Here is a 20,219-nt window from a genome sequence, read left to right as displayed (position 1 = left end):
GATGTGACTGTACTTTTCTTTGAGTGTTTTTCTTTTTTTTTTTTTTTTTGCATATGGTGTATTTAGGGGACCAGAGAAAAAACAGACTACACAAAACAAGAAAGTACAGTATAATCTTCATTTGATTAATTATGAGGACAATATATCTATATAAGGCAAAGACAAGAGTGATTGCACTGCTAGTTGCTGTGTTTTCTGCTTTCATCTAAGAAGGTCAGATGCAAAATATGCAGTTAAGACAGATAAAAACTAAATCTGCTTCCTTCACATAAGCCAAGTTGTCATTCATGTTAAATTTCTTCACAGTTATTTCTTTTCTGAAGTCCTTTTTAAAAGCCTCTAAATAGGAGCCAGCTGGACAGGAATCAATTGTCAGTGGTCTGGCAGACAGTCAGGGCTTCCAGAAAAGACTGTTTCTAGTCAGTGGAAGCAACACAGTAGGAGGGTTGCCAGTTAAAACACTAAGTGATAAACAGAATCCAAATGAAGTTTGGATGACAAGAATAGACCAAATAATTGAAAAAAAAAATGCTAAAATTCCTTCACTGTAATCAAATAAAATACATGAAACTCAAACCTGACAAAGTGGTAGAACAGTTTACACATCCTAAACCTTTTAAGACAAACATGTTTCACATCCTTTGTGTTTCTTTAAACACATGCCAAATCAATAATACTGAAATAAGAGAAGCACTTTTTCTTTCTCTGTTTAACTTGTAATGATCAAATATGTTCTTTCAATGTGTTATCAATTAAATTAATATAAGTTGAAAGATATTTGAACAAAGCCCATTCAATAAAAGACTGACCTTTACTTTTTCAAGAACAGACAGACATTTCCCTTCAGGAAGCCTTTCCTACTAAAATGATGATGTTATTGCAATAAGAAAGCTTTTAAAGTAGGAAATACAGTACATTCAACTTACTTGCATAATTTTTCCTCAGTTTAGGATTGATCATTTCCTTTCTCTGTTTACAGGTTTCCCATGATTTTGCGATTAATTTCAACCCAGAGGATGATGAATGTGAAGGTAAGGAGTTCTCCACATGCCGATCCCAGAGAACAGGATGCTTTTAAAGGTGCAAGCAAATATCCGTAAATAGTTGAGAGATGTCCTCTATGATTTATTAGATAAATGAGTAGTCCTCTTTCCAGATTTGTATAATTTAGTAAACATTTTATAATCAAAAATCATTAGGCTCAGCAATATTCATGTTCATTGAACTTTTCCACGTTTTGTCACATTACAGTCCTAAAGCTTAGAGTATTGCATTGGGATTTTATGTGATATATTGATGTAAATTAGTGCATAATTGTGAAATGGGAGGCAAACAATAGATGGTTTTTACATATTTTTAAAAGCAGCAATCTGAGGAGTGTGTTATACAGTCATATTTCACTTTTATTCTGATAATACTGGATAAGACTCAGTGCAACAAATAGCCCTTAAAAACATTTAATTGGTATGGAGAATATACCTGTTCGTATTTTAATCTCAGTTGTTCTGTGACGACCTCATTTTTCACAGAAGAGCTGCATCTAATCTGACTGAGTTTGATCTTTTTGTTTTTTATTCTAAACTAATGTATTAGGCTTTAAATGAATGAAGCTGGTAAATACATGCCCCAAAATATTTACAGTTGTAATCCATTGAAATGCGCTTCTGCAAAGCATTCACTCAGTGGTTAACCTTCTCCCCAACCACTAGCTTTTATCCACTACTTATCTTGGTTGAACACATGAAATCCTAATGAATTACATTAAAAAGTCAATTATAACAACATGGCAAAATGAGACAAAATTCAAGGTAATTTAAATACTGTTAAAGGTCACTGACTTAATGTGAACTGAACAACATATGCTGTATAAATAATGTAAGTTAATATATTGCTGTTTCTTCTCTTTTGGTTTCTCCTCTGTTTGATTAGGGATCCAGGGAGTCGTCGAGGCATACCAGAACTGCCTTCCTAAGATCCAATTATATGGGCCAACTAATGTTGCTCCAATCATCAACAGGATAGCCAAGGTGGCAGCAGGCGATGGCAACATTAAAGATGCTTCAGTGAGTAGCTCAGTGATATACATGGATTTAGCAGGTTTTGTTTTTATTCCTCTCACCGAGATTCAAAAATCAGCAGCTTCTGGTTCTCAGTGTTATTGTAACACTTCTAAATGGCAAAAAAAACGAAAGAGTTTATCATGAATATGATATTATAATTCAGATTTTTCTGTGTTAGATTAGTAGTTTATGAAGTGCACCTCATTGATGCTAATAGAGTTGTTTGAGTATTTATTTTGAGATTCTTTAAATCTTCTGTCATTTTTATTCAAAACAGATAAGCTCATTTGGGATGCCAAAGAGCAAAGTCTTACTCTAGTTTTAATTAAAGTAGAGTACGCATGAAGTGATCATAGTGTTATTTGTAATGCTACGCAAAAATATTTGCACCTTGAAATTGATTTCACACAAACTTGATTCGCAATAAGTGCATCAGCAAAGTTTCTTTTTTAAGTAAGGCAGCAAAGTGGATCAAAAATAAGTCCCAAAATACAAACCAAAAAGTGTAAATCCTGACAAAAAAGGTAGGATTAAGTATCACTTTATATAGGGAAATGTCATTAAAGGTTAATGTCCAAAGAAAAATACATAACTGCTTGGACTTTAATCTATATGATTACAGTTAAATTGATTCTCTGCTAAAGCAGCAGAGTCAGATACAACTTTTTAAATATAACTTTGTTATTGTGATGGGGAAAAATAAATCACAAATTTTCCATTATCCAGAGCTTACTCATCTGGGATATATTTTTGTGAAGCAGAGAGACAGAAAATTTCAGTTTGAACTATTCAGGAAAAGAGCTTATAACCATTTGTTTTAGTTAATCTACAATGTTTTTATGCACTGATTAATAGTAGAGTGCTTTCTAGTTCAGGGCCACATTTGGTTGTGTCAAATCTACATAATCCCTCAAGAAAACTAGAAAGTCCTCCCTCACATGCCGGGAAGTGTCCTTGTTCAAGAACAAATGGTGGTAAGATCAATAGAGCTAATTTTGACATTAAATAATTTTCTTTTATAATTTCTTGCAGAGATACCACATCCTGCTCATCCTCACAGATGGCGTGGTCACAGACATGGCGGACACACGTGAAGCCATTGTCCGAGCGTCCTACCAGCCTCTCTCCATCATCATTGTCGGAGTGGGCAATGCAGATTTCACAGATATGCAGATCCTGGATGGAGACGATGGCGTCCTGCGGTCACCGAAGGGCGAGCCTGTCCTCAGGGACATTGTGCAATTCGTCCCTTTCCGAGACTTCAAAACGGTCAGTGTGTCTCTCCATCTGTCGTTTGTTTTGTCTTTATTTGTTTACTTTCAAACTGTTAGACATCTGACTGTTGAGCCACAGAGGATTTTGCACATCTGAACTTTTTTTTTTTCCGTGTGATGTCATCAAAACTTAAAAAGAGTAACCAGGAAGACCAGCTTCACAACACAACAAACGCAATATGCTTTGTGGATTACAAGTTTTGAGCAAAGGAGTTTTGCCGCAGGAACTTGATGGTTCTGTGCAGTATCTTAGCTGTTCTTAGGACTCCAGTGGTCTTAAACCATTCAGACTAGAACACAACAGAGACACAATCAAAACTGTCAGATGATTTATTACCCGCGATAATAAGTCAGAAATAGTCCAAATTAGGATGTATTTTTATTTCTTTCCTACTTACGGAAAGTTTCTGTTTATATCGTAGGTTTGTGGCGCCTTTCTATCCTAAAGAAAGATATAAAACTTCAGATATTTCACAAAAAGATACTAACATTCATGGAAATACCTCACATAACCTTATATTAAAGCAGAAAGTACGGCGCCCACCGTAAGAAAGGCTTGCAGTATTCAATTATGCTGCATAACTGACCAGTACAGTATTGCGAGGTAACGCAAAAGTTTTGCGAGGTAACGCAAAAGGTTTGCGAGGGAACGCAAAAATATTGCGAGGTAACGCAAAAGAAAAAAAATTCCCTATGTCCCCTAGGGGGCTCCGTAGTATTGCTCAGGTGACGTCATTTATGAATTAAGACATTTATTGTCATTACAACATCATCCAAAATACCAGTTACCTACCAAACTGTGGATTTACTTGTGTTTGATATAGTTTCTACAATTTTAATGGGAGAAGAGCACAGTAGGATTGCCATCCTTTTCCCGTATACGGGACGCGATTTGCTCCGTATTTCTGTATGTCCGACAGTAACGCCTATCACACACATATAAACATTTAGTGTAACAATAATTACGAAACTCAAACACAAGATTTGTTAAGGTCAGCTAAATTTTGGCGGGAGCTAGTAAGGACCCCAGAACGCTTCGGACCAATGATGATGTCACGGTTGCCTAGAGACGGACACTAAGCCCCTTTTGCACTGCACCGCTGGACCCGGGTCGACCCGGGTCCATTTAATAATGGCGTATTAAGTTTTGTTGTGCTGCTTTTGACCAAAAAAGGTCTGAGCTAACTCCCGCTCTCCGGGTAAACTCAACCGACGCTCGCCACAGTTGTTCTTATCTTCCAAACTTCAGCAGTTTTCTAATTGTTCTGCTGAGATAGTGTCGTCAACTTGTGACATCACGCATAATGATGTCACAAAGAGCTAGTCACAAAAAGCTGCACACTTGAATTCTGCAGTCATAAGCATTGCAGAATAGAGAGAGAGCAAGAAGAAGGATTGTGTCCCAACAAGAGATTGAAAAGGAAAGTTTTTCAAGATTAAAAGGAATTTCTCACAAACAAAGGAAAACATGGGGCAGATTTTGAATTTATTCAGACAAAAAGGATCAAAAGTGAGTCAGCGCAATAAGGCTTCATCTTCTGATTCTGGGAATGAAGAAATACAGCAGATCTTGGCTAGAGAGACAGAGAAGCTAAATGGCATGTTGGAAGAAGTTAACATGATGTCCATTGAGAGACAGTCACTCATCAAAGCAAACGAGGAGCTGAAGAATAAAGTTATAGACACAGAAAAAGCGGCACTTGCAAAAGACAGGGAATTAAAAACGCTGATTGATGTAAACAAAACTTTACAGGACGATAACACCGCATTGAAGCAGGAAAACACTGCACTGGGGCAAAAAAACACCGTCTTGGAAGAGGAAAAAAGCATCCTGGAGCAGAAAAACACTGCCCTGGAGAAGGAAAAAAATACCCTACATCAGGAAAACATCATATTAAAACAGGTAAATACCATCTTGGAGGAGGAAAACACCTTCTTCAAGCAGAATAATACGGTCCTGGAAAAAGAAAAGACTGCCATGGAGCAGAAATATACCACTCAAATCAGTACCCTGGAGCAGAGAATTTCCACATTAGAACAGGAAAACACCTCTCAGAGGGAGAGAATTTCCACGTTAGACCAGGAAAACACCTCTCAGAGGGTGAGATTGACTCGTACATTGCGGGTAAGTACCTACCTGGAGCAAAGAGCAAGGCGTTTGGAAGGGCAAAACTTTGGTTATGAGCTCGATAACAGAGACCTGCATCAGAACCTCAATTTAAGAAGAAGGCAACATGAGCAGGAAAAAACCTCCCTGATGCTAACTATCACTGCTCTGGAGGTGAAATGCACTGCCCTGGAGCAGAAAAACGCTGCCCTGGAGGAAGAAAAGACTGCTTTGGAGGAAGAAAAGACCGCTCTGGAGGAAGAAAAAACCGCTCTGGAGGAAGAAAAGACTGCTCTGGAGGAAGAAAAGAACGCTCTGGAAGAGAAAAACACCGCTCTGGAGCAAAAAAATACCGCCCTGGAGCAGAGAATAAAGTACTTGCAGCATAAAAACAAGACCTTGGAGCTGATAAATGCCACCATGGAGCAAATGAAGAGCTCTCTGGAGAAGGAGAACACCATCTTTGAGCAGGAAAACAATAACCTGCATTTTGAATTGGAACAGCTGAGGGACAGAATAGAACAGGTGCTTTCAGACCAGCCACAGAATCAGCCGACTTTATTCAGAAGAGTGATCAGAGGCATCTCCAATATGCTTCTGAAAATGTACCTAACAGGCACTCTCAGGTGCTGGATTGAAAGATGGTACTTCTAAACAAAGAATTGTCATGAGGGCTCCAAGCTTCATGTTTGATTATCGGTGGTCTCCATGCTGACTTCCAGGGCTTCGTAGCAAGTCATGTTGGTCCCCTGGCGGACCTCCAGGGCTTTGTATTGAGTCCTGTCGGTCGCCCGGCCTGCATCCAGGGCTTTGTAGCGAGTCCTGTTGGTCTCCGTGCTGGCCTCCATGGCTTTGTAGCGAGTCCTGTTGGTCTCCGGGCCTACCTTCAGGCCTTTGTAGCGAGTCTTGTTTGTATCCGGGCTGACTTCCAGGACTTCATAGCAAGTCCCGTTGGTCTCCTGGCAGACCTCCAGGGCTTCGTATTGAGTCCTGTCGGTCTCCCGGGCTGCCTCCAGGGCTTCGTAGCAAGTCCCGTTGGTCTCCGGGCTGACCTCCAGGGCTTTGTAACGAGTCGTGTCAGTCTCCCGGCCTGCCCCAGGACTTTGTAGCGAGTCCCGTTGGTCTCCGGGCTGGCCTCCATGGCTTTGTAGCGAGTCCTGTTGGTCTCTGTGCTGGCCTCCATGGCTTTGTAGCAAGTCCTGTTGGTCTCCGGGCTGACCTTCTGGCATTTGTAGTGAGTCTTGTTTGTATCCGGGCTGACTTCCAGGGCTTCGTAGCAAGTCCCGTTGGTCTCCTGGCAGACCTCCAGGGCTTTGTAGAGAGTCGTGTCAGTCTCCCGGGCTGACCTCCAGGGCTTCGTAGCAAGTCCCGTTGGTCTCCGGGCTGACCTCCAGGGCTTTGTAGCGAGTCGTGTCAGTCTCCCGGCCTGCCCCAGGGCTTCGTAGCAAGTCCCGTTGGTCTCCGGGCCTACCTCCAAGGCTTAGTCGTGAGTACCGTTGGTCTCCGGACCTACTTTCAGGCCTTTGTAGCGAGTCTTGTTGGTCTCTGGGCTGACTTCCAGGACTTCGTAGCAAGTCCCGTTGGTCTCCTTTCGGACCTCCAGGGCTTCATAGCGAGTCCTGTTGGTCTCCGGGCCGACCTCCAGGCCGTTGTTGCGGGTCCTATTACCCTCCTGGTTCCTGCTCTGCTGCGGGCAGGTACTTGCTCCGCTGCCCTTGTCACAGGTCCCATCGACCTCCTGGCGAGGCTCAGGAGGTTGGCTGGAAGGTCAACAGGACCTGCGACAAGGCTTAGGAGGTCAGCCAGGATTGGACACATCCCCAGCATCCCCAAGGTTTCCGTTCTGCCGCCAGCGTCCACCAAGGTTTCTACTCTGCTGCCGGCATCCTCCTAGGTTTCTGCTCTGTCGCCAGCGTCCACCAAGCCTGCTGTTCCGCCGCTGTCCTCCTCAGATTCTTTTGGTGTTCCTTAGTTGTTTCCATTTCATTTACCTTGTTTTCCACATTCTTCATTGGTGTTTCTAATTACGTTTATTTCTTGTTTCTAGTTATTTTCCTTTGTTCTAATTAGGTTCCTTTAGTCTACTTACTCCTTTGTGTTTGTATTTGGTTATTTCTCCTTGTGTAATCTTCCCCCCTTTCCTTTGCCACTTTCTCTACCACTGAAAAATATGTATGTTCAAAATTTGATCACTTTGAAATAGGAATGTGAATTTTTTTAATAAATGAAAATTGCAACCATGTACAAATAATGACACTGAATTTTTTTAGGTTAAAATTAATTCTGAATTTATTTTAACACTGAAAAAGTAAACGCTAATATACAACATTCAAATTTCAGAGGCATTTTTTATTCAAATTCTGATAATAAATTAAATAATTAAACTAATAAATTCACATATTTACTTCCATACACGTTAAAATACAGCAACAACTCTTAACTGTGGTCTGGAATTATTTGAAGATCAATGGTGAGCATTATTCTGTGTGTGTGTGGAGAGGGAGCATGATTTAACAGAGGTTGTTTTGAGAATCTGCTGCAGCCACTTCCTCTGTTTGGGGGCCACAGAGCACCAGTGGTTCCACTGAAGCCTTGGCTCTCCAAACCTTCTCCCTTTACACTTTTACCCCTCTCTATTGCTCAATTTTCTCATGTTAATTCTTCTTCTTAATTTTGCTATTCTTTGGGATCACTTTGCCTATCACTGCTGCTCTCTTTTCTGCAACTCCATTATCTGGTTGGTTAGCCATCACCTACTGGATCTAGAAGTCCTGCAAGGTCTTATGCATTATGTTTTCATTTAATTGTTTGAACAGATAAGTGTGGTGCCTTGAAACATCTGGGAACTGTACTCAAGTCCCTATCAGTCCCTTCCTTGTCTCTTAGCTGATTAATTGTGTCATTTCCATGCTGTGGAAATGACACAGTAGCTGTGTGGTGTGCCTTCAATTAATTACAAAAAGATATTACTAAAACAACTGCGGGAAAAACAAGACTTTGCATCTTTATATATAATATATTAAAACAGTCTTTAAGGAATATATAGCTTTTTTTTGGATTGGAGTTCTGGTAGAAATGTATTGTATATATTCTCCACGTCAACTGCAGATACTTACCTAAGTATGTGCAAATCCTCCCACGCTCATGTTTGCTTCCCTTTATGGAAATGCTTCTAACTATTTGCCTTGTTGCTCACACAATATTGTGATAATGTGCCCTGTCAAAGGCTTGAGTGTGTGTATGGCTGACATAATGTGACAACAGGAACCTGGAAATTTTGGCCCTGAATTGAAATGACTTGCACTGTTGAGATTATTGTTTATAGGAATGTTTATGGGAAATTATTGTTTATGGGATTCTCATGGTAGAGAATGCAAGTAGAAAATTTGTTTGTGAGCCTTTTGCCTTTATATTATGAAGTCTTCTAATTTAGATAATGTTGCAGCTTTTCCTTATATTACCTTGTTTTTCCTGCCACATTTTGATGTTCATTTCATCTTTTTAAAATAAGCTGCTATGGAGCCACTTTAGCTTTTAAGATTTGTCTCCATTGCTGGTTCTTAGTGCTCATTAGAATATTACACCTGATGAATCCTTTATGTTTACAGCCATGAATTTATCTCTCCAGGTGTTAGATATGAGAAGAATTTATAGAAAATGCTCTAAAGCTAATTTATTTACTTTGTGTTACCATTTCGTTCAGTTTGATAGTAGAGATAGGAGGACACCAAAAAGATAATTTAGTTATCAAACAAAATTTATTTAACGTCAAAAATCATTAAGAAATCTAAGATGTGCTAAAAAAGCAGCAATATTATAGTAATGAATTGATTAATGCACTGTATGTGGAAAAGGGATGCAGAAGCAAGTTGTTTGTGCCATGCTGGAGAAGGAAGACTGCCCAGAGAGACACAGATAGCCTGAAAGAGCTCGCTGCTGTAACCTGAAACAGACCCGACTCTGAGGTGCAGCAGGATTGCTAATGATTGACCCAGGCTGTTTGCCAAGAGAAAATATGGGTAAAATGGAGCCTGGATATTGAGCAATTACATGTGACTGTCTAGACATTTTAATCCTACCAATATACCTTTTCTCCCTCAATATTTACTAAACTACTGAGCTACTGTTCTTGTTCTTTACATTATCTATTTGTAAGACATGCTCCAATTTTATCTTGCCAGACTTCCCAGTCTTAATTAAAGAATGGAAGCATAGGCATTTAAAGCTAAAATGAATCCTGTCACTAGGATAGTTAAATTCACATATCCCCATCTGGGCATCTGCTTTTTAAATTCGTTTAGTCCTACTCATAAATCTTCCTGTCACCATAGAAATTGAAGTTACTATATTGTACAGTTAAGCTCAACATTAATCATACTCCTAGCAGATTTATTTACATTTTTGTAAAAAGTTTTTCTTAAACTAAGAAGTATGTTTGTGACAATTTAACACAACTTTTACCTCTCAAAAAATGACAAAATAATATAAAATGAGTAGGAATTTTGAAAAAGAAAATTCTTATTTCGATTTTTGTTTTAGAAAATGCCATGTATAAAATTATTTATTGCTTCCTCAAAAACCAGTGTGATTTCGTTTTTCTTTTTGGCATGTATATACTGATGTGAACTTCGCATGCTTCCACTGTTATTTTGATCATCTTTGGTAATGAGCACCAAGCATTGCACTTTGGAAAGCTTCCTAGTCATTTGCCTCATAATTATCTCCCTGTGCAGTTTTTATTGGATTCAAGCTGGGCATCTAACTGGCCCCTCCAAAATCTTAATATTACTTGTTTAACCTGTTGCCAATATTGAAAATTACTTGACAAATGTAAACATGTTTAAATCTACAAGGTATGAATACTTTTAGGTTTAGCTGTAATTGAGAGTATTTGTGTTCTCAGGACATGAATATAATTAGTCAAATGTTTTAGCTCTACCTTTTCACAGTGAACTTTTTTCTAACTCTTACCTAACGCATGAAAAATATGCTTCACAGTTAAACTGCAGAAAGAAAAGCCGTGACTGTGACACTGTGCATGCTCTAACAGCCTCTGATCTGCTGACATGCTCTCTCAATTAAAATCCTTTTACTTCACACATGCATATTACTGTCAGCTGCTGTAAAGCCACTCAACTACTCTCGGTATTTCCACCTCCATTGTAACATTTCCTATCCTGTTGTTGAAACAGTTGCTGTTATATACCCTGCCAGTAACTTTTTAGCACTCTCCTACTTAGGAATACATTATTTTTAACTAAAGGTATTTTTAAGCCATAATTCTACAAAACACATTACCACAAAATACAACAAAGCTGACTGCCCAATTTAAAAGAGCACAGCTACAAAACTTGAATATGGATAGTGTCATATTTTAGAAGTATTATCTTCATGCTTACACAATTAAGTTTATACTTGCTACAAACCTTTTCGGAAGCTAGCACTGGCCCGGTGTATTTCAAGACAAATGCTGTTATGAGCTTTAACTTGTCATTTTTCTTTCACGGTTAAGTTTGCTGTTTACATGAACAATCTTCCATAATGTTGAAAAATGCATGCAAAATGAAACCTACTTTGCACACAAAATCAAGAGACTCTAAGCCAATTATTACAGAATGATATTGGTGTAATAAAGGATAAATAGATATTTAACTCAAACAAAACACTGGACTGCAAACACTTAATGTGATTTTAGCTTTTGGGATCAACGCATGAGAAGCTTATTCTAGAGTACTGCCCACTTTCGATGATGTCAAACCCTGACTTATCTTTTGCAATTAGCTTGAAGCAGAGAAATAGCTCTGCTTCCAGTCACTGCCCACATACCCAGAGTTTTACTTGAAATACTTTGAAAATAGATTAAACAATTCTTCACAGCTTTTGACAACTTCACCTGTTCTCTACTCTCCGTTACAGGCTTCTCCTGCAGCTTTGGCCAAGTGTGTTCTTGCAGAAGTACCTGGTCAAGTGGTTGAGTATTTCAGCCATAAGGCCATTTCACCCATGAGTCCAATGAGGGAGTTACTGACTCCTATCCTCAGCCCAGTGGCCACCACCCCAACAGAATAACTGGCTGCTTCATACCTGCAACCCAACTTGGAGAGCAGCACCAGTCTGGCACACGAAGAGGGGAAGAAGATGCATGTCTCTAGTTGAGAACTGAAGAGGAAATCCTTCTTAATGTGTTGTTACTTATTTATTTTAAACAAAATGTTTACACGAAGACTGAAATACAAGAGACTGTGGGTTATATTTATGTGCTTTGTGTGGGTTGGACAGCCTCTCTGGCTGTACAAACTGACCATCCAGCTTTCTTTAGCAACACAAAACCTAAGGAGTGAAGTTCTCTCATCATAATGTTTATGCATGCAGGCCAAGACCGTAACGATCATTAGTGATCAGACAGACTTGTTTTGTCCTTTTTGTCCTCACATCAATTTCACACCAAGTTTCTCCCTTTCCACACTTGCTTGAATTAGTTCTAATGCAATCAGACAATATTTAATCAAGATAAAAGAATTGTAAGAAGTGCTCCAGTTTATTGTTGGACTCAAAAGATGTGTATGTTTAAGGATGGGTCTGGCAGCAAAGAATTGGCCTTATTTTTTAATTCCAACATTTCTAACAACTCATAGATCATAATTTAAATTTCCACCACCGGAACGAACGTCAATATGCACTGTAAATGTCTCATTTTTCTATTTAAGTGTACTTCTTGATGTAATATATCAATAAAAGCTTTGTTTGAATGTGCACCAGCCACTGGCAACAAATCAGAACCTGCTTTACAACATGTGACAGATGAAAAGACGAACATTGCTGATGAGTTTAGTGTCTATTTATATTGCACCAAATCCTAACCGAGGTCATCTCTGAGCACTAGACAGAAAAGCAAACAAGATAAATTCCTGTTTAGTTGCATAAAGTTCATAGAACTTTTTTGAATCAGGCTATTTTGTAAATAATATGGAACCAACAACCAGATACTTTTTTATGTTTGTAGATTATAAGTGTCATCTTATGAAACTATATAACTTTACAAATCTACAGCATGTACTATAGCTTTGGCTCTTTATGTGCATTTTTCCCTTTAAGATTGTGAGCTGAAAGCTTACATAAAAAATACAACCAAGATAGATTTTTTTTTTTTTTTTGCAATAGTGAATCAGTTTTTGGTTTGTTGTGAAGTGGCTACAGTAAGCAGTTAAAATCACGCGCCATGGCAGGTTATCTGTGAATCATTGTATTGTTGTCATCCCTTAGCAAGCCACCATACAGGTAGTAACCCTTTATGTATCTGCTGTATATTTTGTTTTGCAGAGACACTCGATTTACCTTTTTTGCTGCTTTTATATGCAACGTAATTCTACAAGATGTTTAATAAAACATTCAAGTTGTGAGAAGTTTGAATCAAAGCAAAGCACAAAAGCCAATTCTCAGCTAATGCTGTAACATGTTAATATTGAGTTCATTTACATCAGAATAATAAATTCCTGAAAATTAATGTTACCAATTTCCTTTTAGTGTTTCTTGCCATAAAACGAGTCCTTCCCTAGAGCAATTTGCTCTCTTAATCCATTAATTCAATTTCCAATTAACTCTGACCCAAAGCGAGAAATAGACAACCTTGATTGTGTTATTCTGTTGAGCTCATCATTTGAAAAAAGATTTTACCTTCAGCTGTGCTTATCCAGTAAGGGCTGAACGTAATGTTCAGGGTCTCGCATGAAAAATTGTGACTTTCAAAAGACATTAAAGCTATAGCTAATACACAAAGTCTATGAAAAAAAAAAACTCTTAGTGCAGAAGCAACTTATGGTATTTAATACATCCTATCCATCTTCTGGTAAATGAACTTTAGGTGCATTAGTGACACCAACCAGACCAAAGTGTATCTGTCAGTGTCACCTATGGCTCAGAAAAGAGGCAACTGAAAAGGTGTTAAAATCTCAGTCCTGATTTTTATTCAGGTGTGTTTGAGCAGGGACTCACCTGAAACAGACAGGATGGTGGCCTCCGAAAACTGAAGCTACCTTTGCTATTGAAGTACAGTAAACTATCAAAGAGATAGAGGCTGGGTTTTATTCGCTTTATTTTGTTGTTTTTTTTTGCGTGTGTATATTGCTATGAAGAAGTATTTGCCCCACTTTTTTTATGAGGTCATTTTTTCAAGACTATTGTTTCATGTTTCAGAGTCTTAGTATCATACACGGTTCACCTCAGTAAATAAAAATGTAATTCAAATTTTGAACTGGTCTAGCAAAAGCCCAGATTTAAATTATTCTGAGATAGTTTGACATAATGTGGCTTATTTTAAAAAGGTTCTTCAGAAAAAGAGTGATGTAGAAAACGTACAATGATACAGTGCTAAAGTTTGAATAAAGTGTTACATTCTTCAGATTGTATCCAGAAATAGGTCAACGTTAACAATTAAGCTGTCACTGCCAATAGCTGCACCGAACAACTTGCAAAACATGTTTTCAGCTGTGCTATCCTACAAATATCCTTCCCAAGAACAAACCATTTATCTGTCTTTGATTTGTCCTCTAAGGCCATGCCAGCACTTCCCAGACACACATGTGTTATTGACTCTTTCTGAATTCACTGAAACACAGCTGCTTCTGCTGTCTGAACTTCTTTAAAAAAGATCAAATAATGAGGATTTCTCTGTCACTGTGGAGCACAGCAGGAGGGCCATTGATTCAGCAGACCCGGTGTTGGAGCCATCTCCAGTTACTCGCATGTGAAAATCCCTGGAGGGAGGTTGGACTTACAACTGAAGCTGAGCCCCATGTGGTTAGCTTAATGCAGTGTAGGAATGATGCCAAAATTAGACGATACTCTGCAGGAGTACGCAGCGAATTACAGGCTTGTTTTGGGGAAAAAAAAGAAAAAAAAAGTGCATGACATAGCAAGAGCATGTCATGTTAAATTATTTTAAGATTACACACCAATTAATCTCACAATTAATCAGCAATCAGTCTGAAGGATGAATTCTTGACCTTTGTGTTGAGTATTTTATAACACAATAGAAGAAGCAATGAGTTTTCTTTATATTTCTCTAGATTAAAATTTATTTATGTTGTCGGATGTTTTGGTGTTACCAAGCTTGAATTACAAACTATTTTGAATATAAGCATTTGGTTTAAAAACAGTAGAGAGAACAAATGTCTAAAGTGTAGATGAAAAACACAAACATCTTAGTCCCTAACATATCTTTAATTAAATGTGTCACGAGAACATTTAATTTCCCTTAGAGATCAATAAAGTGTTTTTGAATTAAATTAGAATTTGAATGAAACAACACACATCAGAGTCCTGAGGTATGAGATGATGGACCATGGTGGCGATGGGGGAGCACCATCGAGTGACCCTATTTATGGTGCAAGATGGTGCACTTGCGTTTAAAAAAACAGCTCAGTGGAAAAATATCTAGTCTAGGCAATTCATATAGAAATATCTAGATTGTAAAGTCTTGCAAAGGGCTATTTTTTGCTAAAAGAATAAATAAAGTGCAATAAAACACTGGAGACAATAAGATCACAGTTTATTAAATCGTCTTGCACCACAGATAAAAACAAATAAATGTAGACAGTGATGGATACTGTCTACTTGTGCACTGATGTCAGGCAAAATTTAGAATTTGAGAGGTTTATGCCACATGAGTTTATTTGAGGTTTTCCATTCAGATAATGTTTCTCCCAATCTCTTTCATTCTGACTTTCACCTCTTTATTGGTAACCACAAGGTTTTCTGTCCATAACCACTTTATACAGCTGGCAGAACTGCAGACTGTGTAGTCAGGAAGAAGTCCATACATGTTTCAAGTTTCTCAAGCCAAAAAACAAATAAATAAAATTAGATTTAATTGCATACTTTCTATTATTCTAAAGTCATACTGTACAGTCATTCCTGTTGAAATTCATATTTTATTGTAAGTCTGCTCATTTGTGTCATTTGGTACATGATTTAAAATTTCAAATGTTTACTTTCATATGAACAGATCCATCTGTTTTTAAGTTTTTTATTTTTTTAGTGGTAAGCTCTCACCAACTTCTTGTTACTCACATTTCACAGGATAAGAAAGCAGAATCCATCTTAAAATGTAGGTTATGTTATCATATACACATTTGCATTGTGCAGTTTGCTGACGGTGTGCATAGTTTGCATGAAAAAGAGACGAAACACACTAATTCCATCAGACAGTTCCTTTCATTTAACGGCTATTGTTGAGCGCGCCGAAAAATGGTTGTTTCCATGGTGACACCTACTTGCGGGAAGACAGAGACCTTCGTTTTTGTTTGATTCAGGGACGAATCTGCAGGATGCACTGGGAGCTGAGAGAAGAGGTCATCTGCACATGATTACAAAGAGAAGAGGTTTTGATTCTATTGACTGTTGCCTTTAGCAGGGCTACGAAATGTCCAGAGAAGCTAAGAGTTTCTCTCTGTGTTAAATACACCGTTTAGCTCTCTTGCTGTAAAAAATGTTTCATGCCTAGCTTTCAGATTTAAAGACACAATTAAATAACATTCACCACCACTTAAAACTCACAAGCAATAATATCCACAGCTGAGGTTTACCCTGGGACAAGAGCCTGTGGGTTAGCAAAATCACATAATTGTCTTTATATTGCCAGATCAATTTAAAAGTGTTTTAGCTCAGCTTTGCTTTCCTGGTACTGGTATGGCTGGGGTCATGTAAAACCAGAAGAAAGACTTGTTGAGTTTATTCTCCATGACTGACTCTAATAAGTAAATTCCTTATGAGAGATGAAGCACAGCATATCTCAGTTGTAATTAGCCATCTCCACTCCAGTGCCTCAGTGAAATGAGCTCACATATTTGAAATGATTCCAGCTACCTCATTTGCTAGACTGTGTACAAGCTGCTCTATTCAAATGTATGTGTGTAAATCAGAATATCATTAAAACTGTCATTTACTTCAGTATTTAAATAAAAAGTGAAATTTATATATCAGATCAATTCCTTACACATTGAGTGACATATTTCAATTATTTTTCTCTGAACACTGATATATTGCATAAGAACAAATAAAAAAGAGGATGTTGGAAAAATAAACATTAAAAGTGTGACCTGCATATGCCTGAACTTCCATGATTTTAATGTTTTGGCCTTAATTGTCTCAGTCTCTCTCACCTGTTTTTTTCTTTCCACTGGTGCTCCAGTATGTAGAGGATAAGAAGATGAGAGGGATGAAAAAATAAAAGAGAGAAACATTAACTAGTTTAGCTGGACATATGCACATTTAACAGCTGTCTGGTTTGTCTATTTGGCTTGTTACCAACTAGTCAGATTTACTGAATAAGTCTAGCTGAGGATATGCATACGCCCCAAAAAAAATAAACAAAAAAACCCCCAACTGATTCACCACTGCAGCTACTTAGCTTCCAAATAAGCTCCTGCAGAAACATTATAGTTCAATTACAACAATGCTCTTGACAATGGCCTCTCATTAGTTTGGTATTCACATTGTCTGAGTTTGGTCTTAATTTAGGGAGTCTTGACTACAGCACAATGGGAAGTCATCAGGAAGTCCAGATTAATTTTTGTGAGAAAATAAAGCTTTCTTTTGGTCCTCTTCTCTCCAATCTTTGGCTTTTTCTTGAAGGTTTTGGTATAGGGGCAGATGTGGCCTTAGATGATGTTTCCATGTTATGGTTATTGGGCTGCAGTCCATATCTGTAAGTATCTACCCAAAATGCAAATTGTTATAATTTCTTCCCCAATCTTAAGGTTTTGATCTGGAGTCTACATTAATCTGTGTAATTAATGTTTATGCTATATAAGTTTCTCTTTTTGAACTGAATTAACAACAAAAAAACTTCTTGATAATACTAATGTACTTAATTTATGAGATTTTGTCTGTATCTGCAGATTTTGAATAGATGCTGCTTTCATCAATGGTTCTTTGTTGCTGTTAAAAAGAACCACAGTCTTGTATCATTGTGTTGTTTTCAGGAAATGTGCTTCCTGTCAGCAGATCCTTTCTTTGCACCCTTGGCCTGTCATGCATGCAGGCAGCTTGATTGAACTGGGTGTAAATAAATGAGTCATCTAGAATAAAGATTCACACACCTTGATAAGAGCAAAAAGAAGGCAGAGGGGCACGTCTGGCACATTGGTGATTTTTAGTTGGTTTAACCCTAATAAAAATGATGCATAGTGAATGACTTGAGCTGTGATTCATTTGCCATTTTGATTTCCTGTTCCCTCATGTAAATCCCTGCTCGGTTTTTTCTTTTCATTAAAGTTTAAGTACTTATAAAGTGACTCATCGGCTATTGTTGTAGGTGCAGAATAGAAAACAAGAATGAAGCCTTCAAAATAAGTTCTTGTAAGCAAACTCCCTCATTACTGTGTGAACCTGTGTGTTTCCGATAAACCCAAACACCAATCTGACTGTTACATAACAAAAACTGCACATATTTTAAAAATAATATTGTATCCTTATACAGTTCTTCTTGTAGATCTCTCAAAAATATATATATTCTAGAATAACTGTCAGTTAATGCAAACACTTCCTCATTGCACTGTATTTTTCTCTGGTCACTTTGCCTAATGAAGTATCTGAAATTCATTATTCAAATAAGTTGAAAAAACAAGTTATAATGCATAATCCCAAAACTTATGTTTTTGTGAACCTTTGAACCTTGATTTTAACAATGTCAGACAACAGGAATGATGTGATGTTGATCACATGAGTGCACCAGATCAAAAAAAAGTATGAACTAGTAAAGTTAGAATCAGCCCCAGACCGCTGAGAAATGTTTTCCTTCTTCTGTCTACATTTAGATGGCTCAGTCATCAAAGACTCTGCATCCCTCCCACCCTAATTCTCTCCTGTTTATGCCTCTGACACCCACAGACAAACTGTAATTTGATTAAGCTCCAGAGGGCCTGCTGAACCAGCTGGACTAGATCTGGCTGGAGCCTTGGAGTAATCAGTGCAGAGATTGAGATGAGATTGCATCCAGCGGAACAAAGCAACAACAATTAAGATGCAACATAATAAGGTGGCAAAATGTTTGAGGGAAAACTGTAACTTTTTATTACGTGCTTTATTAAGTGTTGCTGCAAAATTCTTTGAAGTTTTTTTTTTTAACAACTATTTTACTATTCAGAAGAAGGTTAGAAAAGGCTGGAAAATAAAAACTAAAATGTAAATATTTTTCTAATTCTTGGTCACAATATTCCACCATAAGTGGTTTGGTGTGGTCTCAATAAAATCTAATTCAATCTGGAGAGACTCAAACGGAGATGAGAAGACAATTAGAAGAGTTTATTGACAAACAGGATTTAAAGTCTTTGGCGCTCGGGCCCCGGCTGGGGATAACGGTTATCGCAGCTTTAGCGATAGGCTTCAGATGAGCATCCCCGATGCTGTTAGGAACGTCATCCCCCCCACGGCCCGGCACTGGTGGTGGAGGTTGAAGAAGGGTGCGGGCCTCAGGATCGGGCGAATGGAGGAGAAGGGGTGGTGGTGGGTTGAGCTCGGCTGGAGAGCGAAGGACACCATGAATGAAGGTCCTTATCAGCTGGGACTTGGTCGATGATTGGACGTGACGTGGCTTGGTCCGGCGTTGATAGGTCGACGATTGTGGGCAGGTCGCTTCAGTTAACGGGTCCCGGTGGGGATAAAAGAGTCTTCCAGTTTGAATTTGCGCCTAGGCTTCATTACAACTAATCAACATCTTCCTATCATTCAATAGTCTATACATGATATTTTTTCTTTGAAACTCTGAAGTAATTCATAGTTTGCTTCAGGTTGTTGAGGTCCCGACTGCTCAACTCAACAATTTGCCATTTTGGTTGATCCCACAAAAAAACCTGGATCAGTGAAAATAGTGAACATTTATAAATTGTTTTTTAGACACTTTGATTCCACAAAGATTTTCACTAATTCTAGAAGGAAAATCTATAGAATTATTTCCTTTTACAGTATCCCCATGTCTCTGTGATGTCTTTTTTTTCCATCACATGGTACAGTATATATTTGTACAGCTTACTGTTTTCCATTGTAGACATTATTGCATAACTGATACCAAAATATTCCTGAGAAGTTATTAGAAATGACTAATATAAAGACAAATATCCTGTAGCCAAATGTCCGTTCTGCCTTGCAGATTCTCAACTATTCATTAATTTCTTTCTAACGAAATTGATTTATTGATTTACAACAACAAAAAAAAAGAAATGCGAACTGCAATGATATCAAGCAATAATATTATGCAACAACTGTTTTGGGAACACTGAAAGACTGAGCTAATACAAAACGGGGGCAACAATGAGCCTTTGGAGTCACGACTGCATGATGATAATTGGCTGTTATGAGATCGCCAGGTTGAATGGGCTTGTCTCAACACTCTTGTGCTAATCAGTCATGGGAGTGTGCACATTTGTAAACGTTTTACATTAATTGCAGTGCAGTTTAGTATTTATCTTTTTACGGTTAAGGTGTATGTGCGGCTTCTGCTCAGTGCTCCATGTTACTATTACCTCATATTCTAATGTTGAAAGTCTGAATATTCTGATAAAGGAAATGAATGTAATCTTCTGACTTTTACTGCAGATATTTACAAAATGTCTAACATTTTCTGCTACTCTGGAGATTAGTTATCTTTTATAATGACTGTGAGTTTTGTTTGAATAAACATGAACTGTGTTATCCCATGCTCACTATTTTGCTGTGTGGCATTTAACGTTCATTCAGGGACAAATCTTGCAGAAGGGAAAATACTTGTGATAACACAGCTAA

The 20,219-nt window shown here is 38.0% G+C and overlaps 1 protein-coding gene across 2 annotated transcripts in view; it reads left to right on the top strand.

The window, feature by feature from the left end:
* cpne7 (copine VII) overlaps nucleotides 1-12,950 on the top strand; it is a 46,939-nt gene extending 33,989 nt beyond the window's left edge. For both annotated transcript variants that reach the window (XM_032560306.1, XM_032560305.1), the window contains 4 exons: nucleotides 980-1,031; nucleotides 1,930-2,063; nucleotides 3,093-3,329; nucleotides 11,358-12,950. In XM_032560306.1, coding sequence (XP_032416197.1) covers nucleotides 980-1,031; nucleotides 1,930-2,063; nucleotides 3,093-3,329; nucleotides 11,358-11,510 — 576 coding nt within the window. In that variant the 3' untranslated portion in view covers nucleotides 11,511-12,950. The remainder of the gene's footprint in view (nucleotides 1-979; nucleotides 1,032-1,929; nucleotides 2,064-3,092; nucleotides 3,330-11,357) is intronic.
* The last annotated feature ends 7,269 nt before the right edge of the window (nucleotides 12,951-20,219 follow it).

The sequence above is a fragment of the Xiphophorus hellerii genome, chromosome 4 (genome assembly GCF_003331165.1).
Source record: "Xiphophorus hellerii strain 12219 chromosome 4, Xiphophorus_hellerii-4.1, whole genome shotgun sequence".
Classification (NCBI taxonomy): Eukaryota; Metazoa; Chordata; class Actinopteri; order Cyprinodontiformes; family Poeciliidae; genus Xiphophorus; species Xiphophorus hellerii.
The sequence above is the reverse complement of the archived record's forward strand: the minus strand, read 5'-3'. Positions and strand labels throughout refer to the sequence as shown.